General features: G+C 38.1%; 1 protein-coding gene across 2 annotated transcripts; it reads right to left on the bottom strand.

Moving 5' to 3' along the window:
* Positions 1 to 20,595: 20,595 nt before the first annotated feature.
* LOC131191707 (large ribosomal subunit protein P1-like) lies at positions 20,596 to 21,601 on the bottom strand. 2 transcript variants are annotated; one of them, XM_058170123.1, is made up of 2 exons: positions 20,875 to 21,601; positions 20,596 to 20,799 (listed from the first exon to the last, which is right to left on the bottom strand). In XM_058170123.1, the coding sequence occupies exons 1-2, from the start codon at positions 20,940 to 20,942 to the stop codon at positions 20,604 to 20,606; spliced, it is 264 nt and encodes an 87-aa protein (XP_058026106.1). In that variant the 5' UTR covers positions 20,943 to 21,601; the 3' UTR covers positions 20,596 to 20,603. The 2 variants fall into 2 exon arrangements, with proteins under 2 accessions (XP_058026106.1, XP_058026105.1); XM_058170122.1 differs by having other exon boundaries at positions 20,596 to 21,601.
* Positions 21,602 to 22,033: the final 432 nt, after the last annotated feature.

A 22,033-nucleotide genomic window follows, 5' to 3' on the forward strand; every position in this document is an offset into this window, starting at 1 on the left:
AGGGAGGTTAATGTGTCTACTGATCATCCTAAAAGGGTAGCACCCCAGATTGTGCCATGTGAGGACCAGGTATGAATGTAAAGAAATATCAAGGCACAGTCCAATGAAGGGTGGCAATTACATTGTAGAAAATAAATGGGAAACACTGCCTTGATTGGTCTGAATATCTAAGTCCCAAATCCTCTGCTTCAATTCAGCAAAAGTATTATCAGGGCCAAAGGCAGAAAATGCTAGTAAGGATACGCGACATTATATCATATCATTAATTTGTTTCCTTGAGGTAGTTCTAAACCTGTTGTGGGATGAGGTGGACCAAGGAGATTACCAAGATAGTTGCTTCAGCCAGAATTTAAGTCAGCAGATTTTTAGTCAAGCCCCAGAGGAAATGAAGCCTAGTTCTAACAATTTTAAAGAATTAGAAATCAAGTAAAGTTTTCACCGATCTTGATTATAGCTTCTGTGCTTGGGTTTCTATTATAGAAATAGACAGCTGAGCTCCATATATTATTGAACCCCAAATTTTGGCTTTAAATAATTTGATGGTTACCAAGACATAATTATTTTCATAATTATTTGACTTGTAAAATTAGCAACATATTATGACAGACTTCTTTCTGACCACTATCCAAATAACATGACCAAATGAAATGAAGAAAATCAAATCCTTCACCAGTTTGCTCCAAGGAAAGGGTGGGACGACAGCAAACAACTTAGTGAGCAGTGAAACATCCAATTTCCCCCACTTAGTACAAGGCAACCCATGACCCAATGAGGATCTCTTCTGATTTATAATTGCTGATGATTTGACCCACCAGATTACAGTTATAGGACCTGTAACATGTCTTATCTGCAGTGGGATGGAGAGATTAGGAAAGGCTGACTCTCAGATAACCTGGTCCCATGCAGTGAAGGACTTTAAAGATTAAAACCAGCATCTTGAATTTGACCCAGAAACAAATAGGCAATCAAAGCAACTCATAGATCAGAGATGTGACATATGTTGTTCTAGAACAGTGATAGCTAACCTTTTTGCCGTCAAATGCCAAAAGCGGGGGGAGCACAGGGAGTCACACACAGGGGTGAAATGTTCCCGGTTCGGACCGGATCACGCGATCCGGTAGTGAAGAGGGTGGGTAGTTTGGAGAACAGTAGCAAAAATCCCTGCCCCCCCCCACCGCCCATGCTCACTCAATCGCTGGGTCCTCACTTGCCTATTTGGCAGCTTCCTGCTTCTTTCAGTCTTGCTCGCTATTCTGGCCTTGCTTCAGCTGCTGCAATCAATTGCATCAGCTAGCAACTGAATCTGCCTGCCTGCAATGCATCTCATCCGTAAGCAACTCAATCTGCCTGCCTTGTCCCTTGAATTGGGTAAGTAAGGGAGGGGGGCTTTAAAAAAATAGTTAATTGGGGTTTTTTAGGAGTTTTATTTTTTTTTTTAGACATAGCAATTTAAAGTTAAGGAAGTTTTAAAGTTAAGGAAGTTTTCAATTTAGCTGCTTTTATCTAAAAATATAAATAATAAAATAAAATAAAATAAAATAAAATATTTGTGTAGCTTTCTGAGATTTGGTGTGTTTCAGTGGTGTTTCACTCTAACTACACAAAATCTCACAAAGCTGTATGTGGCATTGTGTGTGTGTGTGTGTGTGTATCAGTTGTGTTGTGTTGTGTGTGCGTAAAGTGTGAAAGTTGGTTTTTGAGCTTTTTGTGGCTGTGTGAGGTTCCTGCTTGTTGCAGGGGCCATTTTGGGTGAAGTGCAGCTGCTTTTACATTGTGTGTGAGCCAGTTGTGTTGTGTTGTGTGTGTGTGTGTAAAGTGTGAAAGTTGGTTTTTGGTACCTCTTATTGTTTTGTGTACTTTACTTATTATTTTTATTATTTATTGTTATTGGCTACGCCCACCCGGTCATCTGACCAACAAGCCATGCCCACCAATTAAGCCATGCCCACAGAACTGGTAGGGAAAATTTTTAGATTTCATCCCTGGTCACACGTGTATGTGCCCACACCCATAATGCAATGCCCTCCCGCATGCCCCACCCCTGCTCATGCGTATGTGACCTCCGCATTCCCCGTGCATGCATGCTCCCTCACCCCCACACATGCGTGTTCCCCGCAAATGCGCACACATCACCAGCATGTGTCTCGTGCCAGAGACCTGAAAATCAGCTGGTTGGTGGGAGGGGTGCACGCATGTGCGGTGAAGCTGATTTGGGTGGTGACTTGTGTGCCCGCAGAGAGGACTCTGCACGCCACCTGTGGCACGCGCGCCATAGGTTCGCCATCACAGTTCTAGAAGTACATGTAACTGTCCATGCCACTTTATTCTATACCATCTGAAGCTTCTAGATACTCTTAAAGGCAGCATTAGAGTAGGTCCATCTGGAGGTGACTAGGACATGAGTGATTGCGAGTAGGGCCTCCTAATTTTAAATCTATATTATCCCTATCCCTTACAAAATGTCACTTATGCCCTGGAAAAGTATGTCTAGCATCCGAGCAGCAGAAGCACCTTCCTGTACTCATGATCGTGTCATGATTTTAAGTGATGTTTAAATATCAATGTGTATGATCTCAAGAGATTTTACTTTTTAAAATCAAATCTGGAGAAGGAAGAGGTGTTGGGATCTAACCATCAGGATTGCAAGTTGTACAGCTGGGTTGGGGAAGAAAAGAAAATTATTACTTATGGATAGGGTTATCCAAGAAAGCACATAAGAACAATAAATTTGAAGGCTAAAATTACTGAATTGTATGTAATTCCTACATAGCTTTGATTGGTGAGTATGCTTGTGAGTTTTACATTCTCTCTCCACTGAAAATCTTTTGGATAAGACAACTGAAAAGCCAGATGGGAATCTTTGGCAGTCTGCCTTTCATTCTGCATTTTAAAATGTTGTTTTGTTTCATTCGTATTAATGTCATTTTTCTACAGATGTTAGATTTAGAACAGCTCTTCACAGAACTCCTCATAAACCTAAAAAAACCCTATAATCTAGATAATTAATACTTTATATTTTTAAATGTCCAAAACATTGTACAATTTTTAAAAAAAAAATCTGTTTTCAAAATTCATAGCATGCAAATTAATTTTTGCTTTAGAATCTGGACTATATTGTAGATAAGGGAGGAAGCATCACTGTTAAGGAAGGGTTTACAGGAAAAGTGATTTAGATTAGATATTGAGAAAGGGCTCCTAACCGTAAATGCAATTGGGCAATGGATGAGGTTGGCTGGAGTATTTCTGGAATCTAGTATCATAAAGGTTTCAAAGAAAATCTGGATCATTCGGCATTAACTTAAAGTCTTTTATTGAATTTGCATTCAGATATTATCAAAAGAAGGGAGACGGACATGGGCATATCTTTGTTTGAATTTGCTGCTCTGTGAATTTTTCCTGTCTCTTTTCCAGACTCTTCACCTTTTTCCAGACTCATTCACCTTTTCAAAGTGAATCATAGAAAAGTGAAGGTCCCAAAGATAAATAATATTGTCCATTTCTAGTTCCAAAACTGGACACAGTCTTCCTATCTATTTCTGGGCTAGTTTTGTCTGTCTTTGTTTCTTGATTATATAACTATATTTATATAATAGAGTAGTCCAGCATTCAGATCTAAAGTGGGCAAAGGGACTTCAGATATGGCACAAGCACCCTTTTGTACCTGTCAGCTGCTCCTTAAAGAACCTTGTCTTTTTCAAGAGTCAAACAATAATAATGTCGATCAGGTCTCTCATCTTGGCAACTTAAGACTCATGGACTTCAGTTCCTAGAATTCTGCGAGTTCAAATCCACATCTCTTAAAGTTGCCAATGTAGATTAAAGAAAATACGGTATTGAATTAAGGTGGCATTATGAAGGTAGCAGGAGAAGCAACCAATATTCCCTAAAAATAGTGGATGGGAGGGTATGGGTGAAAAGGTAAGTTCAACAGATGCCAAAAAGGTGTCATAGTAAATGCTTCCTTAAGTTTGGGTGAATATGTTCTAGTGCATAAACACCCTACCCAGAAAGTTTATCTATAGAATGTTGACAGATGATATTCCGGCTATTAGAGTATATGACCAAAACACCCCAGATGATCTCAGAGGCTGAAGTCCATCTGACAAGTATCCTGATTCCAAATTGTTCATGGCTTTGCATTTGTAGGATTGTTTGATATTATTATTTTCACTACTCTGCTTTTATTGCAGTTTCATTTATTATACACCACACTGAGTCTGTATGGGTTGGAGCCAGTGGTGGGATTCAACCAGTTCGCACCACTTCGGGAGAACCGGTTGTTAACTTTCTGAGCAGTTTGGTGAACCGATTGTTGGAAGAAATCATTAGGGCAGAGAACCAGTTGTTAAATTATTTGAATCCCACCACTGGTTGGAGCAATCAATAAATGTTCAATAAATAAATAACCAAAAACGTAAACCAGACTCAATAGTTAACAGACAGAGAATCTTTGAAAAACTTGCCTTCTAGTAAGTGCAAAAGTGTTATCAAACCTAGTCTTTGTTCAACAGAGCTTGGTCAAGCTAAGTCTTATAAATGAAGATGTTATTGATTGTCCTAAATATATACCATCTTTTGGATTTCTGTAACAACATTAAGTGTTGTACTGATGGAGAGTTGGTTTTTTTAAAAAGTGTCCATTGCTTTCAAATGCTTTATTTCTATTTTCATGTGGGACTAGTTCAGGCATACTTTTGCAAGCCAGTTTGATTGGGTTATTATCATAATTACGTGGCAACTTTTAGAACCTGAGGACCTTAGTAAATGTATCCCCAGGTAGAATCCAAGTTCCAGGAAATAATACCAATTAATGCTTTCTAGCTGCCTCTTCCTTCATGGCTGGAGGCACACGATATGTTGGCATTATTTCTGGCTGGAGGCATGAAAGCTTAGTGACTTCTTTTAACTGAATTACCATTTGTGGATTACTACCACCTAGGTGGCTAATACCTATGAAAAGGCTCATTTGTCTCCAAGAAACCCTCTGACTCCAATTGAACAGCTTTTTTATAGATTTGTGTAACCTGGAAAGTGAACTTGTAATATGTTTGCACTTCATTGACTTAATAGATTTAAAGAGAAGCAGAAGTATTTTCATGCCTAACCAACCTTTGAAAGCAAAAAGGTACTTTGTTAAGGACGAAGGTTTGAATCCGTTATCCTTTTGTCATTGTTAAGGAACGGTGTTATGTCAAAGCAGTGATCCAGTAAAGATTTATGAAACAGGCTATTTGGAGTTTTCTCTTGTTTGCGCTTCCCAGAAAATAAACCTGCTGAAGATTTTTTTTGTTTAATTTGGTTATTGACATCTCACTTTAGACAATTCCGGGCAACTAAATCAGCAACTAAAGTGGGAAGCTAAACTGGAGAGTAAAATCAGCATTAAAATGGAGTTTGTAACATATGCACGAAAGAAGAAGAAGAAACAAGTATAAAATAATAATCCAAAGTAAAAAAAAAAAAGCAACCTTTTTTTTTTCCTGCGCTAAGAGATTTGCCCGGAAACATTCATAAAACAGCATGTGGAAAAATAAAGGTTTGCTTGATATATGAACTATGAATCAGGGACCTCCCCATTTGAGCTTATCTTAGGCAAACCTCTCTCATTCTCAGATCCACCAGTTTCCTCCATGGAAGGTTCCATTTTTCTTCTTTACTTGAACAGTGGAAGTTGCTGCTGCTAATTATAATGAAGCCCCCTTATTAGAATGCCTGCTCAGAAAAACATGATAAACTAGGAACATTAGATAAAGGTTCCCCTCGCACATACGTGCTAGTCATTCCCGCCTCTAGGGGGCAGTGTTCATCTCCGTTTCTAAACCAAAGAGCCAGCGCTGTCTGATGAAAAATTCCATGGTCATGTGGCCAGCAGAAAGGTGCACGGAACACTGTTACTTTCCCACCAAAGGTGGTCCCTATTTTTCTACTTGCATTTTTTACATGCTTTCGAACTGCTAGGTTGGCAAAAACTGGGACAAATAATGGGAGCTCACCCTGTTAAGCGGCACTAGGGATTCAAACCGCTGGACTGCCGACCTTTCGATCGACAAGCTCAGCAACTTAGCCACTGAGCCACCAACTTCCCCTTTAGGAATGTTAGGAGCTATCTATTCACTATTGTTATTTATTGGTCTGCTTTGTTTTTAACTTGCATAAATTAACTGTCCTTAAAGATGTTTGCACAATCTGAAGAGACAACTAGATTAGAAAATCTATGGCAGTTTCCCCCATTTTGGGGAAATTCCCCATCCTGGATTACCATCCAGGGTAGCACCGGATAAGGTTATTCTGGCTGTGAACTGCAAAATGTGAAAGCCAACTGTGGAAGGCATGAGGATGGGAAAAGCTGACTCATGGCAGAACATCTTGGAACATAAATAGTTCCTTTTAGAAAAGATAGATGAAGAAGGCATAAAAATAAAACGATGAATTAAACAAGGCATGGAGCTGCTAAGGCCTAGTGGGAACTGAGAAATTGCAGAAGAAAAGGGATTAACTAATCCTGAAAGAAGAAAAGAAGAGGGCTTCTTAGTTCATTGAAAAAGAAATGGGGCTGTGCAAATCTAGCCCATTAAAAGGAAAATTCCTTTGTGTCTTCTAAGAATGCAGAAGAATTAGCTGTGCTTCTCAAAAAGTAGGACTTGGATGGAGTTTCTTCTGGTTGCCTTATTTTCCTGGATTTGAAATATGCACATACTGGACTCCAATGTCTCTGAAAGATAGTGAAAACTATTGAATCCCCAGCCAGGATCCTGAATGCCAAGTTAGCTGCCTTAATTCCACAATCAGGTTTTTCTTTAAAGCATTGCTCTGATCTGTTAATTTGTTTGGCTAGAAAGCCAAGAAGACATTTAGACTGGTGAGAACTACGTGCTAGAGAAACATTCTGTTGAGAAATGGTCCCAAAATTACTTCTGCGGATTGTTCTTAGATTTATTCAGCAATTTCCCATTAAGTGATCATTGACTGAAGTTATGTACTCTGGCATCTTACACTAAGAACAAATTAAGTCCCTCTACAGTGAAGAGTTCAGATCGTCTTTCCATGTGCTTAATTAGTGTGAGGTTTTATGGACATCTTTGAGTATGAACTTAACATAACATAACATAACATCAGAGTTGGAAGGGACCTTGGAGGCCTTCTAGTCCAACCCCCTGCCCAGGCAGGAAACCCTACACCATCTCAGTCAGATGGTTATCCAACATTTTCTTAAAAATTTCCAGTGTTGGAGCATTCACAACTTCTGAAGGCAAGTCGTTCCACTTATTAATTGTTCTAACTGTCAGGAAATTTCTCCTTAGTTCTAAGTTGCTTCTTTCTTTGATCAGTTTCCACCCATTGCTTCTTGTTCTACCCTCAGGTGCTTTGGAGAACAGCCCGACTCCCTCTTCTTTGTGGCAGCCCCTGAGATATTGGAACACAGCTATCATGTCTCCCCTAGTCCTTCTTTTTGTTAAACTAGACATACCCGGTTCCTGCAACCGTTCTTCATATGTTTTATCCTCCAGTCCCCTAATCATCTTTGTTGCTCTTCTCTGCACTCTTTCTAGAGCAGGGGTGTCCAAACTTGGTCCCTTTAAGACTTTTGGACTTCAACTCCCAGAGTCCCTCAGCCAGCAAAGCTGGCTGAGGAACTCTGGGAGTTGAAGTCCAAAAGTCTTAAAGGGACCAAGTTTGGACACCCCTGTTCTAGAGTCTCAACATCTTTTTTACATCATGGCGACCAAAACTGAATGCAGTATTCCGAGTGTGGCCTTACCAAGGCATTATAAAGTGGTACTAATACTTCACGTGATCTTGATTCTATCCCTCTGTTTATGCAGCCCAGAACTGTGTTGGCTTTTTTAACAGCTGCTGCACACTGCTGGCTCATATCTAAATGGTTATCCACTAGGACTCCAAGATCCCTCTCACAGGTACTACTATTGAGCAAGGTACCACATATACGGTACTGGTGCATTTTGTTTTTTTGGCCTAAATGTAGAACCTTACTTTTTTCACTGTTGAATTTCATTTTGTTAGATAGCACCCAATGTTCAAGTTTCTGTAACTTGAGCCTATCTTCTGGAGTGTTGGCTATTCCTGCTAGCTTGGTGTCATCTGCAAATTTGATGAGTTCCCCATCTATCCCCTCATCCAAGTCATTGATGAAGATGTTGAAGAGTACTGGGCCTAAAACAGAGCCTTGGGGTACTCCACTGTATACTTCCCTCCATGTGGATGTAGTTCCGTTGAGGACTACACGTTGAGTGCGGTTGGTCAGCCAGTTACGAATCCATAGTGTAAGCCGCCCTGAGTCTTCGGAGAAGGGCGGGATATAAATGATATATATATATATATATATATATATATATATATATATATATATATATATATATATATCTGGTGGTGGTGCTGTCTAACCCACATTTTTCTACTTTATCTAGTAGTAGGTTATGGTCTACTTTATCAAATGCTTTACTGAAGTCCAAGTAAATTATATCGACAGCATTCCTCTGGTCTACTAATTTTGTCATTTTGTCAAAGAATGAGATAAGATTAGTCTGGCATGATCTGTTTTTGACAAACTGAATTTGAATATTTAGTATCTCGGATTATGAAAGATGAAATTGGGCTAAAGGGACTTGTTAGCAGGGTTTATAAGATTAAAAATTCTGATGAAAAATTACAAAGAGTGATGAGGACAAATTGGGAAAAAGATCTTAATATTGAAATACCAGAGTCAGATTGGAATGTGAATTGGAATAGTAGAATTATGAGAACTTTATCTATAAGGATTAAAGAGCATAATTATAAAGTTGTTTGGAAATGGTATTTGACTCCAGTAAGATTGTCACAAATGGATAAAAAAATTAGTAAAAAATGTTGGAGATGTGAGATGGAATTGGGGACTTATGAACATATGTGGTATAAATGTGATAAGGTTAAAAAGTTTTGGCAACAATTGGAGAAAATGATATTTGAAATGATGGGGAAAGTAATAATATTGAGAGTGGAAACTATATTATTGTTGGTAATTAAGGAAATAGAATTAACAAAATATGAAAAAGAATTGATTAGAATTATGATTATAATAGGTAGAATTATAATAGCTAGATATTGGAAACTAGATGTGATTTTTAGAATAGAAGAGTGGAATTCTGAAATGTGGAAATTGGCTTTAAATGATAAAATGACATGTGATATTAAAATTAGAAGTGGTGTGTATAAAGAAGATATTTTCTGGAAGACTTGGAAACCATTTGTGGACTTTGCGCTTGGAACATTGGACGCTTCAGTACCTGTACCTCGAGAACGTGGATTTTGGTAATCATGAGGATATATCCGAAGACCCAAATCTTCCTTTTTATGTATAGCACAAGGGTGTAATAATGTATTTTCTTTTTTTGTTTGTTGGAAAAAAGTAATAAAAAAATTTAATAAATTAAAAAAAAAAAAAAATAAGTATAGCAGCTATAAATGATGATCCGGACCAAATCAAGGATATCTCTTTTTGATTTCAGTGGGCAATTTAAACGTATGTTTAATTCTTTCTCAGTGTAAATAAAGACTTTAAGGTTGCAACCCTAAAAAAAAAAAAAAAAGACAAACCCATGTTGGCTTTTGGTTATTACTTTGTTTGCTTCTAGATGTTCGGTGATTCGTTGCTTGATTATCTTTTCCAGAATCTTCCCTGGTATTGAGGTCAGACTGATAGGTCTGTAGTTTCCTGGATCTGTTTTTTTCCTTTTTTGAAGATGGGAACTACATCAGCTCTTTTCCAGTCCTCTGGCAGTTCCCCTGTGCTCCAGGATCTTTGAAAGATATAGTTCAGTGGTTCTGAGATCACATCTGCCAGTTCCTTCAGAACCTTGGGGTGTAATCCATCCGGTCCTGGTGATTTGAACTCATCTAGGGTAGACAGGTGTTCACTTACCATTTTCTTCCCTATTTTAACTTGTGTTTCTAATCTGTTTTTTGTAGTGCTGTTTTTGATAGGTTGGATTGTTTTTTCCTTTTGTGTAAAGACAGATGCAAAATATGAGTTAAGTAGATCTGCTTTCTCCCTGTTGCTTGTCATCTTCTTGCCACTTTCTCCTTACGTAAGAAAGTAACTTACGTCAGAAAGTATAAGAACTGCAATTGGGTCTCTATACTTCCATACTTCCACCTCTCACAATACTAGACAACACAGTATCAACAGTAGAAACCATTAAATTTCTAGGTTCTATCATATCGCAAGATCTAAAATGGACAGCTAACATCAAAAACATCATCAAAAAAGGACAACAAAGAATGTTCTTTCTGCGCAAACTCAGTAAGCTCAAACTGCCCAAGGAGCTGCTGATTCAGTTCTACAGAGGAATTATTGAGTCTGTCATTTGCACCTCTATAACTGTCTGGTTAGGTTCTGCAACCCAACAAGAAAGACACAGACTTCAGAGGATAATTAGAACTGCAGAAAAAATAATTACTACCAACCTGCCTTCCATTGAGGACCTGTATACTGCACAAATCAAGAAGAGGGCCGTGAAAATATTTACAGATCCCTCACATCCAGGACATAAACTGGCTGTGGGGGGCAAGTTATTGGCCCCAACGGAGAGGGTGCGCAACTTGGGTGTCCTCTTGGATGGGCGACTGTCATTTGACGATCATTTGGCGGCCGTCTCCAAGAGGGCCTTCCACCAAGTGCGCTTGGTGCGCCAGTTGCGCCCCTTTCTTGACCAGAATGCCTTATGCACGGTCACTCATGCCCTTGTCACTTCCCGCTTGGACTATTGCAATGGTCTCTACATGGGGCTGCCCTTGAAGTGCACCCAGAGGCTGCAACTAGTCCAGAATGCAGCTGCGCAGGTAATAGTGGAGGCAACTCGTTGCTCCCATGTAACACCAATCCTGCGCAGCTTGCACTGGCTTCCTGTGGTCTTTCGGGTGCGCTTCAAGATTTTGGTTACCACCTTTAAAGCGCTCCATGGCTTAGGACCCGGGTACTTACGGGACCGCCTGCTGTTACCTTGTGCCTCCCACCGACCAGACGCTCACAGAGAGGGCCTTCTCAGGGTGCCGTCCGCCAAGCAATGTTGGCTGGCGGCCCCCAGGGGAAGGGCCTTCTCTGTTGGAGCTCCTACGCTCTGGAATGAACTTCCCCCCGGTTTACGTCAATTGCCTGATCTTCGGACCTTTCGGCGTGAGCTGAAAATGCACCTATTTATTCAAGCAGGACTGGATTGAAATTTTATTGGGGTATTTATGTTTTAAGATTTTAAATGGTTTTAAAATTTCGGCCACATTATAATATTTCTTTTTAACCTCTTTTTAATGTTTATATATTGAATTTTTACTTGGCTGTACACCGCCCTGAGTCCTCCGGGAGAAGAGCGGTATAAAAATCGAAATAAATAAATAAATAAATAAATAAACTGTTTCAACTCCTACCCTCAAAATGACGCTATAGAGCACTGCACACCAGAACAACTAGACACAAGAACAGTTTTTTCCCGAAGGCCATCACTCTGCTAAACAATTAATTCCCTCAACACTGTCAAACTATTTACTAAATCTGCACTACCATTAAACTTCTCATCGTTCCCATCACCAATCTCTTTCCACTTATGACTGTATGACTGTAACTTTGTTGCTGGCAGTCCTTATGATTTATATTGATATATTGACCATCATTTGTGTTGTAAATGTTGCACCTTGATGAAGGTATCTTTTCTTTTATGTACGCTGAGAGCATATGCACCAAGACAAATTCCTTGTGTGTCCAATCACACTTGGCCAATAAAAAAATTCTATTCTATTCTATTCCATGAGTTCAGCTGGTTCAATTCTATTTGAAGCAGCTCTCTCTTTATCTGAAGGATTTTATCAGCAAGCTAGTAAGATAAGCCATTTTGGTCTGGTGGTTAAGCATCAGGCTAGAAACCAAGAATCTAGTCTCATTTTAGGCCTGAAAGTTGGATGGGTGACTTTGGGCCAGTCATTCTGTGTGTATGACATCACACTCAGGCGAGAAGCCAGTCGGTCAATTCCTGTCACAACCAATGGATCAACACTTGATTAATTCACACAAAATTGTGTGAAAATTGAGGACCCAGATTGTTGGGGGGGGCAATAAGTTGACTTTGTAAAAATATACAAATAGAATGAGACTATTGCCCTATACACTGTAAGCCGCCCTGAGTCTTCGGAGAAGGGCGGGGTATAAATGTAAACAAAAACAAAAAAATGCAAACTGCATTTGCGGGAAAATGCTAGGAAGAAAAAAGGGAATTTTCAGTCTATTGCTAGCAATTTATGGCCTGGAGGTCATGCAGTCAATTTGATCCTATAAACATCACATATTCAAGGCAATAAAATAGTATGAACTGCCATTGTTTTGTGGACAATCACCAATCCCTGATACTACAAACACAAACAAAATCTCTTACAAAGCGAAAACAAACAGAATGGAGAGGACTGGAGTCAAATGAGAAGAAATGATTTCAGTTACCATTGACTTAATTCTGAACATTAATAATATTTTATATTATCTCCCCCAGTCCAACCCCAACTATTCTATTTTCCTGGCATGCAAAAAAATATATATCATGTGGTTAAGAAATACAGAAGATACTTTGATGAAATGATGCCTTTGATGCTATTTCAGCATTCCCACTGATTCAGTTCCAAGAGATTGGCCATGCCCTAAATTGCATTATTCTACTGTTAGCAAAATATTGCTTCATTTTATAGTCTGTTTTACCAGAATAGGTGTAGCACAAATAAAAAGAAGCCTGGAGAATAAGTAATCTAATTTTATTTACTGCATATTGCTAAATACGTTGCCAGGGTTGAAGGCTCATTTTCACAGTTTCTTTGATCTTTGGTGAAGTAACTCTTTTAGATATTCATGAGTAATTGAACAGATCAACTTGCAATTCTCTAGTGTTCCCCAAAATATTAGCATTTAGGTGAACAGTTTGTGTCTTGCTCTGTCATATTGCACAGAACTGTTATATGCTGGGCATGCCTTCAAAGTTTAGAAGTAATAGTGAGATTAATGCATACTTTCTTTGAATAAAATGTCCGCAGACTAATTATTTATAGTCTGATAGATTACTTATTGCAATCTTATTAAAATGTCCAGGAAGGATTTCTGAGGAGTATTGTGGTTTTTTTTAAATTGTCTGAATCCAGGGGAGACATAGGCAGAAAAAAAAATCAAGACAGCAAACCCAATTGTCCTTGTCCATTTTTAATAGCTGTTGTTGAATTCTGACTGAATGCAATGAACTAAAAAATTTCCAGACTTGTCTTTCTTGCTGCAAAAGTTCCTCAAATTATTTAATTTAAATGGTATTGCAATATATGCCTTAGACCCAAGGCCGATGAAATGTTAGTGGCTAATTATCGTACTTGGTTTTATTTGATCAAGAGTTACTTTCAAAAGTAGCTATGATACAAATTTGAGCAGGGATGAAGGGTATATTTTAAAAAAATAAAATGCAATTCAAAAATGTTTTTAAAATGTTTAAACCTTCCCTTCTCCTAATTTATTGTTATTCCAAACAATTTAGAGCAGCAGACTAGGATTGGAAGACTCTAATGTATTGATTTAATATTTTGAAGGAATATAAATTAACAGAATATGAGCATATACTTAGAACATATGAAAACAGTAAATGAAGTACAGATAATCATATCCTTATTAAATGTTAAATCAAACAACTTGGCATAGTGCAGATCACTATCAAAACTGTAAACTATAACCAATATTTATAAATCAAATTAAAGTATAATTATATCCAGTGGATAGGGAAACTGAAATTTCTGGTGTGGCACAACTCTATATAATATTAAAATCCAACAATGGTTTCCAATTGGAATTAAATCTGCATCAGATTTATGTACATTTTATGTACAAAGTCATTTTTAACATTGAAGCATCTTCCTATAGTTTGATTAGGCTATTCTTCTAAAGAGATCCGCATCCACCCTTCTGACCTACCATAAAGCCTGGAGCCCCAAAAGGGGTACATCATTCTGGAGTTGACTGATGGATGAAGACAAGACCCTGTGTGCATCCTGCACCCTTCCTCCCCATCTTTTAATTGTAATCTTTTGTTATTTTTGTTGTTTATTGTTTTAACATTTTATTGGGTTTTAATGTTGTAAGCTGGCCAAAGTCTCCTCTTGGTGAGAAGGAAGGAAGGAAGGAAGGAAGGAAGGAAGGAAGGAAGGAAGGAAGGAAGGAAGGAAGGAAGGAAGGAAAGAAGGAAGAAAGAAAGAAAGAAATTTTTCCAATATAAAATTTTTAAATATTGAATACTTGCAATCATGATCATATACAATGATAATACTTTGATATATTTTGAATGGATGAATGTTACGGTGAAGTTTAATAAAAAAATATCTCAAGTTGTAATGGAATTACAATCCTCAAAATCTATTTCATTCTACTATGAATTATTTTCCAGTATTTTGGGGCTGTACAACATTGAAATATATATGGATAAAGGATCCACCTATTTGTTACACTTCATTCCACTGTTTAGAAAAAAGAATTATTTGTTGTAGAGTCTGGATCAGAGTACCAACCCTAGAATATCTTATACCAATATGTTCTAAGTGTGTTTTTTGGGGTAGATTTAATATTGTTATTCCATTGAAATTCCCACTGTGCATCAACTGTTCGAATTCTGTATCCATTGAAACATACAATCGTCAACTTGTTCAGATTCTGAATCATACTTTAATAATAATTTATAAATTATAGCTAACAGATGTTCAGTATTATGATTGATTAACCACATGGGTAGAAAATAATTATAAGATTTTCAAATTCGGTCAAAGGTCTCAATGTTTCTGCCTGTTTCTGTTGTCCTTTAATTGCAGCGCTACTTATTTTGAAACAGTCAAGCTAATGAAACATAGCAGAGCATTGTGTGGTAAGACATTCATATGTTTTCATCTTTCTCCTGTTAAGAATAAAATCTTGCAGTCTAAACAAGTTGTCTTTCCACTGACTGAATTCCTTAGTATAGTCATCTCTGTGAAAGTAAACATTGAATTCTAGCAACTATTAACTATCCCTGTTTTACTCTGATTATTGATTTTTTGAAGAAGTCTGGGAATGTATAATAAATCTCTCATTGTGCTGTGATGCACTTCAATAGTGAAGGAATAGTTTTGGAACATGTAGGGATGCCCACGTTGGGAGCTGAGAGTATGGCTTATCAATTTTCCAGAAATTCTCCAGCAGGGGAGAAAAAATCCCCTACCAATTGCTTAAGGAGAGGAAATTTCCATAGCAGATGTACTAATACCCATGCTGAAAACCTAATCCTGCCTTCCTTATAAAAATGACTTTTTTAATATACTTTTAGGATCCTTTCCAGTCTTTGAAAATAAATTTGTATTTATTTTCACAGTATTGATGAGTTGATGGCCTAAATTAAATTGACATGTTTCCCAAGCCTACCAAAGGCTGGTGCCATTTCTTAATTGTGAAAATGGCCCAGCTTATTGAGAACTGGTTTGAGATGGAAATGCATTTAGATTGTCTTGGATTTTTGTTGCCTCTAACTCAGAATATTATTGGAAATCACTTTGGCAAGTGAGTACTGATCCATTCTGCAACTTTAAAATGTGGTAATTTGAACTTGGAATATCATTCCTTGTGACAATGGGTCAGAAGTAACCTAGTTATCACTGAGTTCTAGTAACCTGGTTGCAGGAGCACACCTCTTCTTCTTCCTAGCAGTAATCCGGTCAAATGAACCATTGTTTTATCATGAGATACAGCAAATCAATAATAAAGCGAATAGATCCTGGAGAACAGAATTCATCTCCTTAGATGCAGTTTATACATGGGAATTAATAATTCTTATTAGTCTTTTGTCTGTGTTCCCTGTAATAGAAACTCCTGTCTAGACTGAATGGCTACCCCACATAATCCCAGTTAATATCCAGTAAAATCACTCTGAAATGCGATAGCCATAGTTATCAGCGAGAGGCAGGATTAAGTTGATTGATTGAACAATGGACTTCTGGTTTTTTAACATCAGTATGGGTCTGTGGACATAAAGTTATATATGCACACAGATGCATGTCAGGGGAGGAGGGAGAAATATTTTATTGCAAAATAAGTGATCATAATCAGAAAACGTACATGACCTAGGAAGGGAGGACTCAGCAATATTGCCACAGAAGATAAATGGAGAACAGGCAGAAATAGTGAGCAATCATGCACACTTGGGCATTCAACACGAAGTCATCCCTGGTGACTAGCTCAGCTCTTTCCTCACAATAGAAAGCTGGCACACTCCATAAACTCTACCAAGGCCTAGGGCCTAGGAGAAAATATATTCTGAAACTTGTATTTCATCTAATAAAAGCAGGCCACGTTGACACACAAGGTGCCCTTCTGCAATACTCCATTTAGCGCACCCCCCCTCAAACCATATTTGTAAACACTCAAATGGACTTTTCTTAGTTTTTTTCATTGAAGATGTTTCTCTTCTCATCCAAGAAGCTTCTTCTGTTCTGACTTCTTCTTCTTCAGTTCAGAAGTTCTGATGCTTCTTGGATGAGAAGAGAAACGTTTTCAAGGAAAAAACAAAGAAAAGTCCAGTTGCCTTTTGAAAAAGCACATTTGGGATAACCATGACTGAGAATCTCCATAGACATAAATAGTCAAAATGTTGTATATCGTCTTTTTGGGAGGATCTCTTTCTATATAACAATGTTGTGTGGCTTCTGAACTATTTTTTAATAACAACACACACACACACAATCTGCTCCTTTGTGCAATGCATGATTCGCACACTGGATTCTGGTGGCCCTGAATTAAAGAATATTGATCCTATTATTGTTTATCACACAGCCAAAATGAGGAAAGACGCTTCAGAGTAGCAATGTGGTGCTTAGACAAAAGACCCATGCATCTCGGAGGGGGGAAAAATGTTCTTGTGGCTCTGTGTCAAGTTCCAGTTGTTTCCTATAACTACATTTTAAAAATTGCTGTTCTCATATACAGACAGAGGGAATTCTAACTCTGTGTAGTTGCCTTCAAGTCCTCTTAGCCAAGTATTTCCATCATTAACCCATTTCAACAAAAACCCTTCAGTATGGGAGGCTCTACATCTCCAATTGCATTTGTATACTATTTTTATTTTTTATTTATTTATTTTGTAACAACATTATATATAAGCATAAGCATGAAATAACTATACAATATAAATATATATATATATATAACCATAAGTATGAAATAACTATATGAAATTGGATACAATCAAAGAGAACATTAGGACAGGAATGGTAGGCATGTTGGTGCTCTTATGCACGCCCCTTACAGACCTCTTAGAAATGGGGTGAGGTCAATAGTAGATCGTTTTTGGTTAAAGCTTTGGGGATTTTGGGAAGAGACCACAGAGTCTGGTAGTGCATTCCAGGCATTAACAACTCTGTTTCTAAAGTCATATTTTCTGCAATCAAGATTGGAGCGGTTCACATTAAGCTTAAATCTATTGTGTGCTCATGTATTGTTGCGATTGAAGCTTAAGTAGTCTTCAACAGGAAGGGCATTGCAATAGATGATTCTATGAGTTAAGCTCAGGTCATGTCGAAGGCGGTGGAGTTCTAAATTTTCTAAACCCAGGGTTTCAAGTCTGGTGGCATAAGGTATTTTGTTGTATTCAGAGGACTGGAGAACTCTTCTTGTAAAATATTTCTGGACACACTCAATTGTATTGATGGCCGAAATGAGGTATGGGTTCCAGACAGGCGAGCTATATTCAAGCAATCTCTCATGGTTTTCTTCTATAAATCACTCTCTGTTCAGTCAATCAGTTCAAATTTAATCGAGGACCTAATGGAAATGTTGTGTTCCTTCTAAGCACCCCAGAAAATTTTGCTATTTTGTACCCAGTCACAATATCTTTCTATGAAACCTAACGCATGCAATCTTCGTTCTTCTTCTAGCCACTCAAAGAGATGTCCATTAGATCAGGGGTGTCAAATCCGATCGCATCGTGGGCCGTATCATGACATATTGTGAATTTGTTTTTGCCTTTGCCGGGCTGGGGTGGGCGTGGCCTGCATGGGCCGTTTCCAGCCCACAGGCTGCGTGTTTGACATGCCTGCATTAGGGTGACTCCAAAAATGAAATTTTCCCATTGCGCTTAGGACTAAATCCTGCATCTAGGGTTTCTCCAAATGTTGAAGGAGAAAAACAAAGGAGAAAAATGTTGGCTCCCCATTTTTGAAACTATAAAAAGCACTTGAAAAACCATCTAATCTTTGGGAAAGAAACACAGCTCCTTCGTTAGATAGAAAGCAGAACATGATTTTATTAGTACATCTTAATATTAATTTGAATACTTTGGTATGATTAGATGATGTATAAACAATCCAAATCTGATTACCTCACAGGAAGAGAATGCAGGCTATGAAAGCATAGCTTTCAGAACATCTTCTTCCTACGACATGAAATCTCACTTTTGACCCTGAAATTGAGAGCAAGCGTGCCTTAAACACCAGCCACAATTTCCATGCACAATTTCATTTTTCCTTCCTCCCTGCCTCACTATCTTGTCAAAGTTGAAGCCACACTCCCTGCCTTGTAAACCTTGAGATCCCATAATAAAAATATTGGCTCAAGGTAGATGGTAGTTTTTTGTTTTGTTCTTTCACAATCAAAATGGCTGCTTTGCTTTTCCTGTTTTTTTTGGCAAAGAATTTATTTTGACACTTAGGTTAGTTGTGGTAGATGATGTAAGAAAATCTGCAAAATAAAAAGATGAAACAGGAAATACATCTGGGTTTCCCAGGTGGGTGGGTGTTACCTGTGCTTAGGGTCATTATTTAAAAAAACAAAAAGAGAAGTGAGCACAAACTTGTATATGACATCATATGCATTATTTGCGGGCTTACTTTCTGAACATTTAAAAGCATACCCCTGTGGCACAGATGTCAACAAAGCACAATGCTTTGGAATGAGCTGCTTTAACTTGTGAGGAGCTCTTAAGAGATCATTTAAGAAGACCACCCATGGCTGCAAGCCGGGAGGCATGGTAGATGTTTAACTGCATTAGAAAAATCACCTCAGTCCCACTTCTGATCTGTGGTATCTACAGCAATTTATCCCTGCAGACTGCTGTGAGTGGCTTTTTTTCTCAGCATTGCTATAATAGGGGTATAACTATGAATCAAATATATAGGGATGTTGGGTGTCATGCCTGGTTATCAGTCCAACTTATACGATTCTTTCTCTCTTTCTCACCTTCAGCTCAGTCTAAAATTTACGAAACATTATGAAAAAATTTGTGAGTCTGATCTTGAACCTCCATTATCAGTTATAACGCAGGGCAAAGCAGCAATCCCTGCCAATTTACACTACAGAGAAAAAGGGGCATTTGGATTGGGCATTTTCATTTACCAGGGATTCTTTTTTTAGATTTCTCAGAGAAGAATTGAGTTAAAAAGAGGAGAAATTATTCACCCTATTCTATTGTGTCAAAGTGGAGCAGGAGAAATGAGCAAACTGCTGCCCAGTTCCAGTCATATAAACCAATGTTTCTCAACCTTGTCAGCTTTAAAATGGATGGACTTCAGTTCCCAAAATTCCTCAGCAGGCTGGCTGGGAAATTTTGGAAGCTGAAGTAACACACATTTTAAAGCCATCAAAGTGGAGAAACACCGATATAAACAAATGGCTTTTTCTAGTGATTTTTTTCAGCTACTCTGATTTGGATCTCCGTGGATATTTAAAAGAGTTTCTCACAGTGAACCAGGAAATACTGTATCTATAAATGATAATATCTTCCTCCTTTTCTTTTTGTTCCTTCCCTTTTTCTTATCATTCTGATTGTCAGGCTTTTTTTGCTTTTCAACCTTTCTTAAATATCTTAATATTATAGGACACAGAACATGTTAGCATTTGATATTTTCCCTACTGTATTTGTGCCTGATTTGAGTGATATTTTATTTATGGAATTTGTTATAGTCAAGGCTATGGTTTTCCCAGTTGCAAAGTATGGCTGTGAAAGTTGGACCGTAAAGAAGGTTGAGTGCCAAAGAATTGAGGCCTTTGAACTCTGGTGCTGGAGAAGATTCCTGAGAGTCCCTTGGACTGCAAAGCAATCAAATCAGACAGTCCTAGAGGAGATCAACCCTGAGTGCTCTTTAGAAGGCAGATCCTGAAGATGAAATTCAAATACTTTGGCCACCTAATGAGAAGGAAGGACTCACTGGGGAAGAGCCTAATGCTGGGAACGACTGAGGGCAAAAGAAGAATGGGACAGCAGACAATGAGGTGGCTGGATGGAGTCACTGAAGCAGTAGGTGTGAGTTTAAATGGACTCCAGAGGACAGGAAGGAGGAACTTTGTCCACAGGGTCGCGATGAGTCGGACATGACTTCGTGACTAACAACAAAAAATGTATAATTATGCCTACTGCAACAGTTGGTATAACAGTTACTAGCAGTAGCACAGGAATAGCAGAAGGGAGTATATGTAGATATATATGTATGTATAGTTTATATTTATATATTTTAATATTTTATTTAATATATATTCATTTTTTTAAAGTGTTTTTCTCTTTATTATAAAGAGTAGGAAAAAAAAACACAGTTTAGTCAAAAAGACCGAAGCCCATGTCGTTGTCGGATTCTTCCGACTCTTCTTTATTTTCTTCCTCTTTTTTCTCTTCACCAGGAGCAGCACCGCCGGCAGGCATCCCTCCTCTGGCAGGGGCTGATGCGGCTGGAGCACCACCATCGACTCCCACATTGCAAATGTGGTTTCTGATGTCAGTGTTGGTTAGAGCCTTCTCAAAGAGACCCGGCCAGAAAGACTCCACGTTCACTCCTGCCGCTTTGATGAGGGTGTTGATTTTATCCTCCGTGATGGTGGCTTCGTCGTCATGTAGGATGGTGAAGTAGATGCAGGTGAGCTCGGAGACGGAGGCCATGGATGGGAATCAGGGGCATGAATATATATATATTCATTTTTAGTGTTTATATTTTTTTTTCAATTTTAGCTTTACTGAATATGTTGTATTTTTTATACTTTATAATTTCAATTTTTGAGGAATACATCTACTTCTAGAAATCACTAGACTGAACACATAATGTTGGGTCAATGATAAATTACACGTCCCTCTACTCTTCTCAATCTATAGACTGTGAATTGTATTAGTTGCGGGTACCAGTTGTTCAAGACACACAGCTGCTACTGCCCTTCTGCATATGAGCTTCCCATGGGCATCTGGAAACAGAATGCTAATCCAGAGAAGCCTTTCATCTAATCTAACCCAGCTCTTCCTAAATTCTAACTTTTATTACAAACATAATTGCTCCTTTCATGTTATAACACAATGGCCAACATATCCCATTCTGTCAGAATCATAAAGAGCTCTCCTTAAGATTCGCAATGAAAATGTCCAATTTACAACCCAAAAAAGCCTCATTTCGTTATGGATCTAATTTTCCATATAGTTATTTTTGTTTTGGGTAGAATTTTTGCTGTAGAGCTCCTACAAGTTTTTTTTATGAAGATTTGTTTTTTTAAAAGATTTCCTGTTGTATCCCATTATATCTCTTAGTTTTTATATAGGTGATAGAAAGATACAGCTAGATAAATAGCTAGATATTTAGACAGACAGACAGACAGACAGATTATAAATAGAACTGTTTTACAGTCAAAGAGTGCAATTAAAAAGTATTCTTGGATTACAATAAATCAAAGCCATTATGGGAACAAAAAGATTGAAATGTTATAGCCAATATTTACTTCTGCCCCTCCCATGTCAACTAATGTTATTGAATGTTAGATCTGACTGTAACCTCACATGTCTAACTAAGGCCTGAATAGATGAAGAGGGGGGATTCCTCCCTGGAGATCTGGCTGGCTGAGTTTTGACTACAACTTGTACCAAGAACTGAGTACAAAATGTACCAAGAATTACATTTGCCCAGAATTGGACACAGAAAACATGCCATCAAACACAATGATAATAAAAAAAGGGCTCAATTGCACAGAAATCGATAAGTTAACTATGGA

This window comes from Ahaetulla prasina, chromosome 2 (assembly GCF_028640845.1).
Source record: "Ahaetulla prasina isolate Xishuangbanna chromosome 2, ASM2864084v1, whole genome shotgun sequence".
Lineage (NCBI taxonomy): Eukaryota > Metazoa > Chordata > Lepidosauria > Squamata > Colubridae > Ahaetulla > Ahaetulla prasina.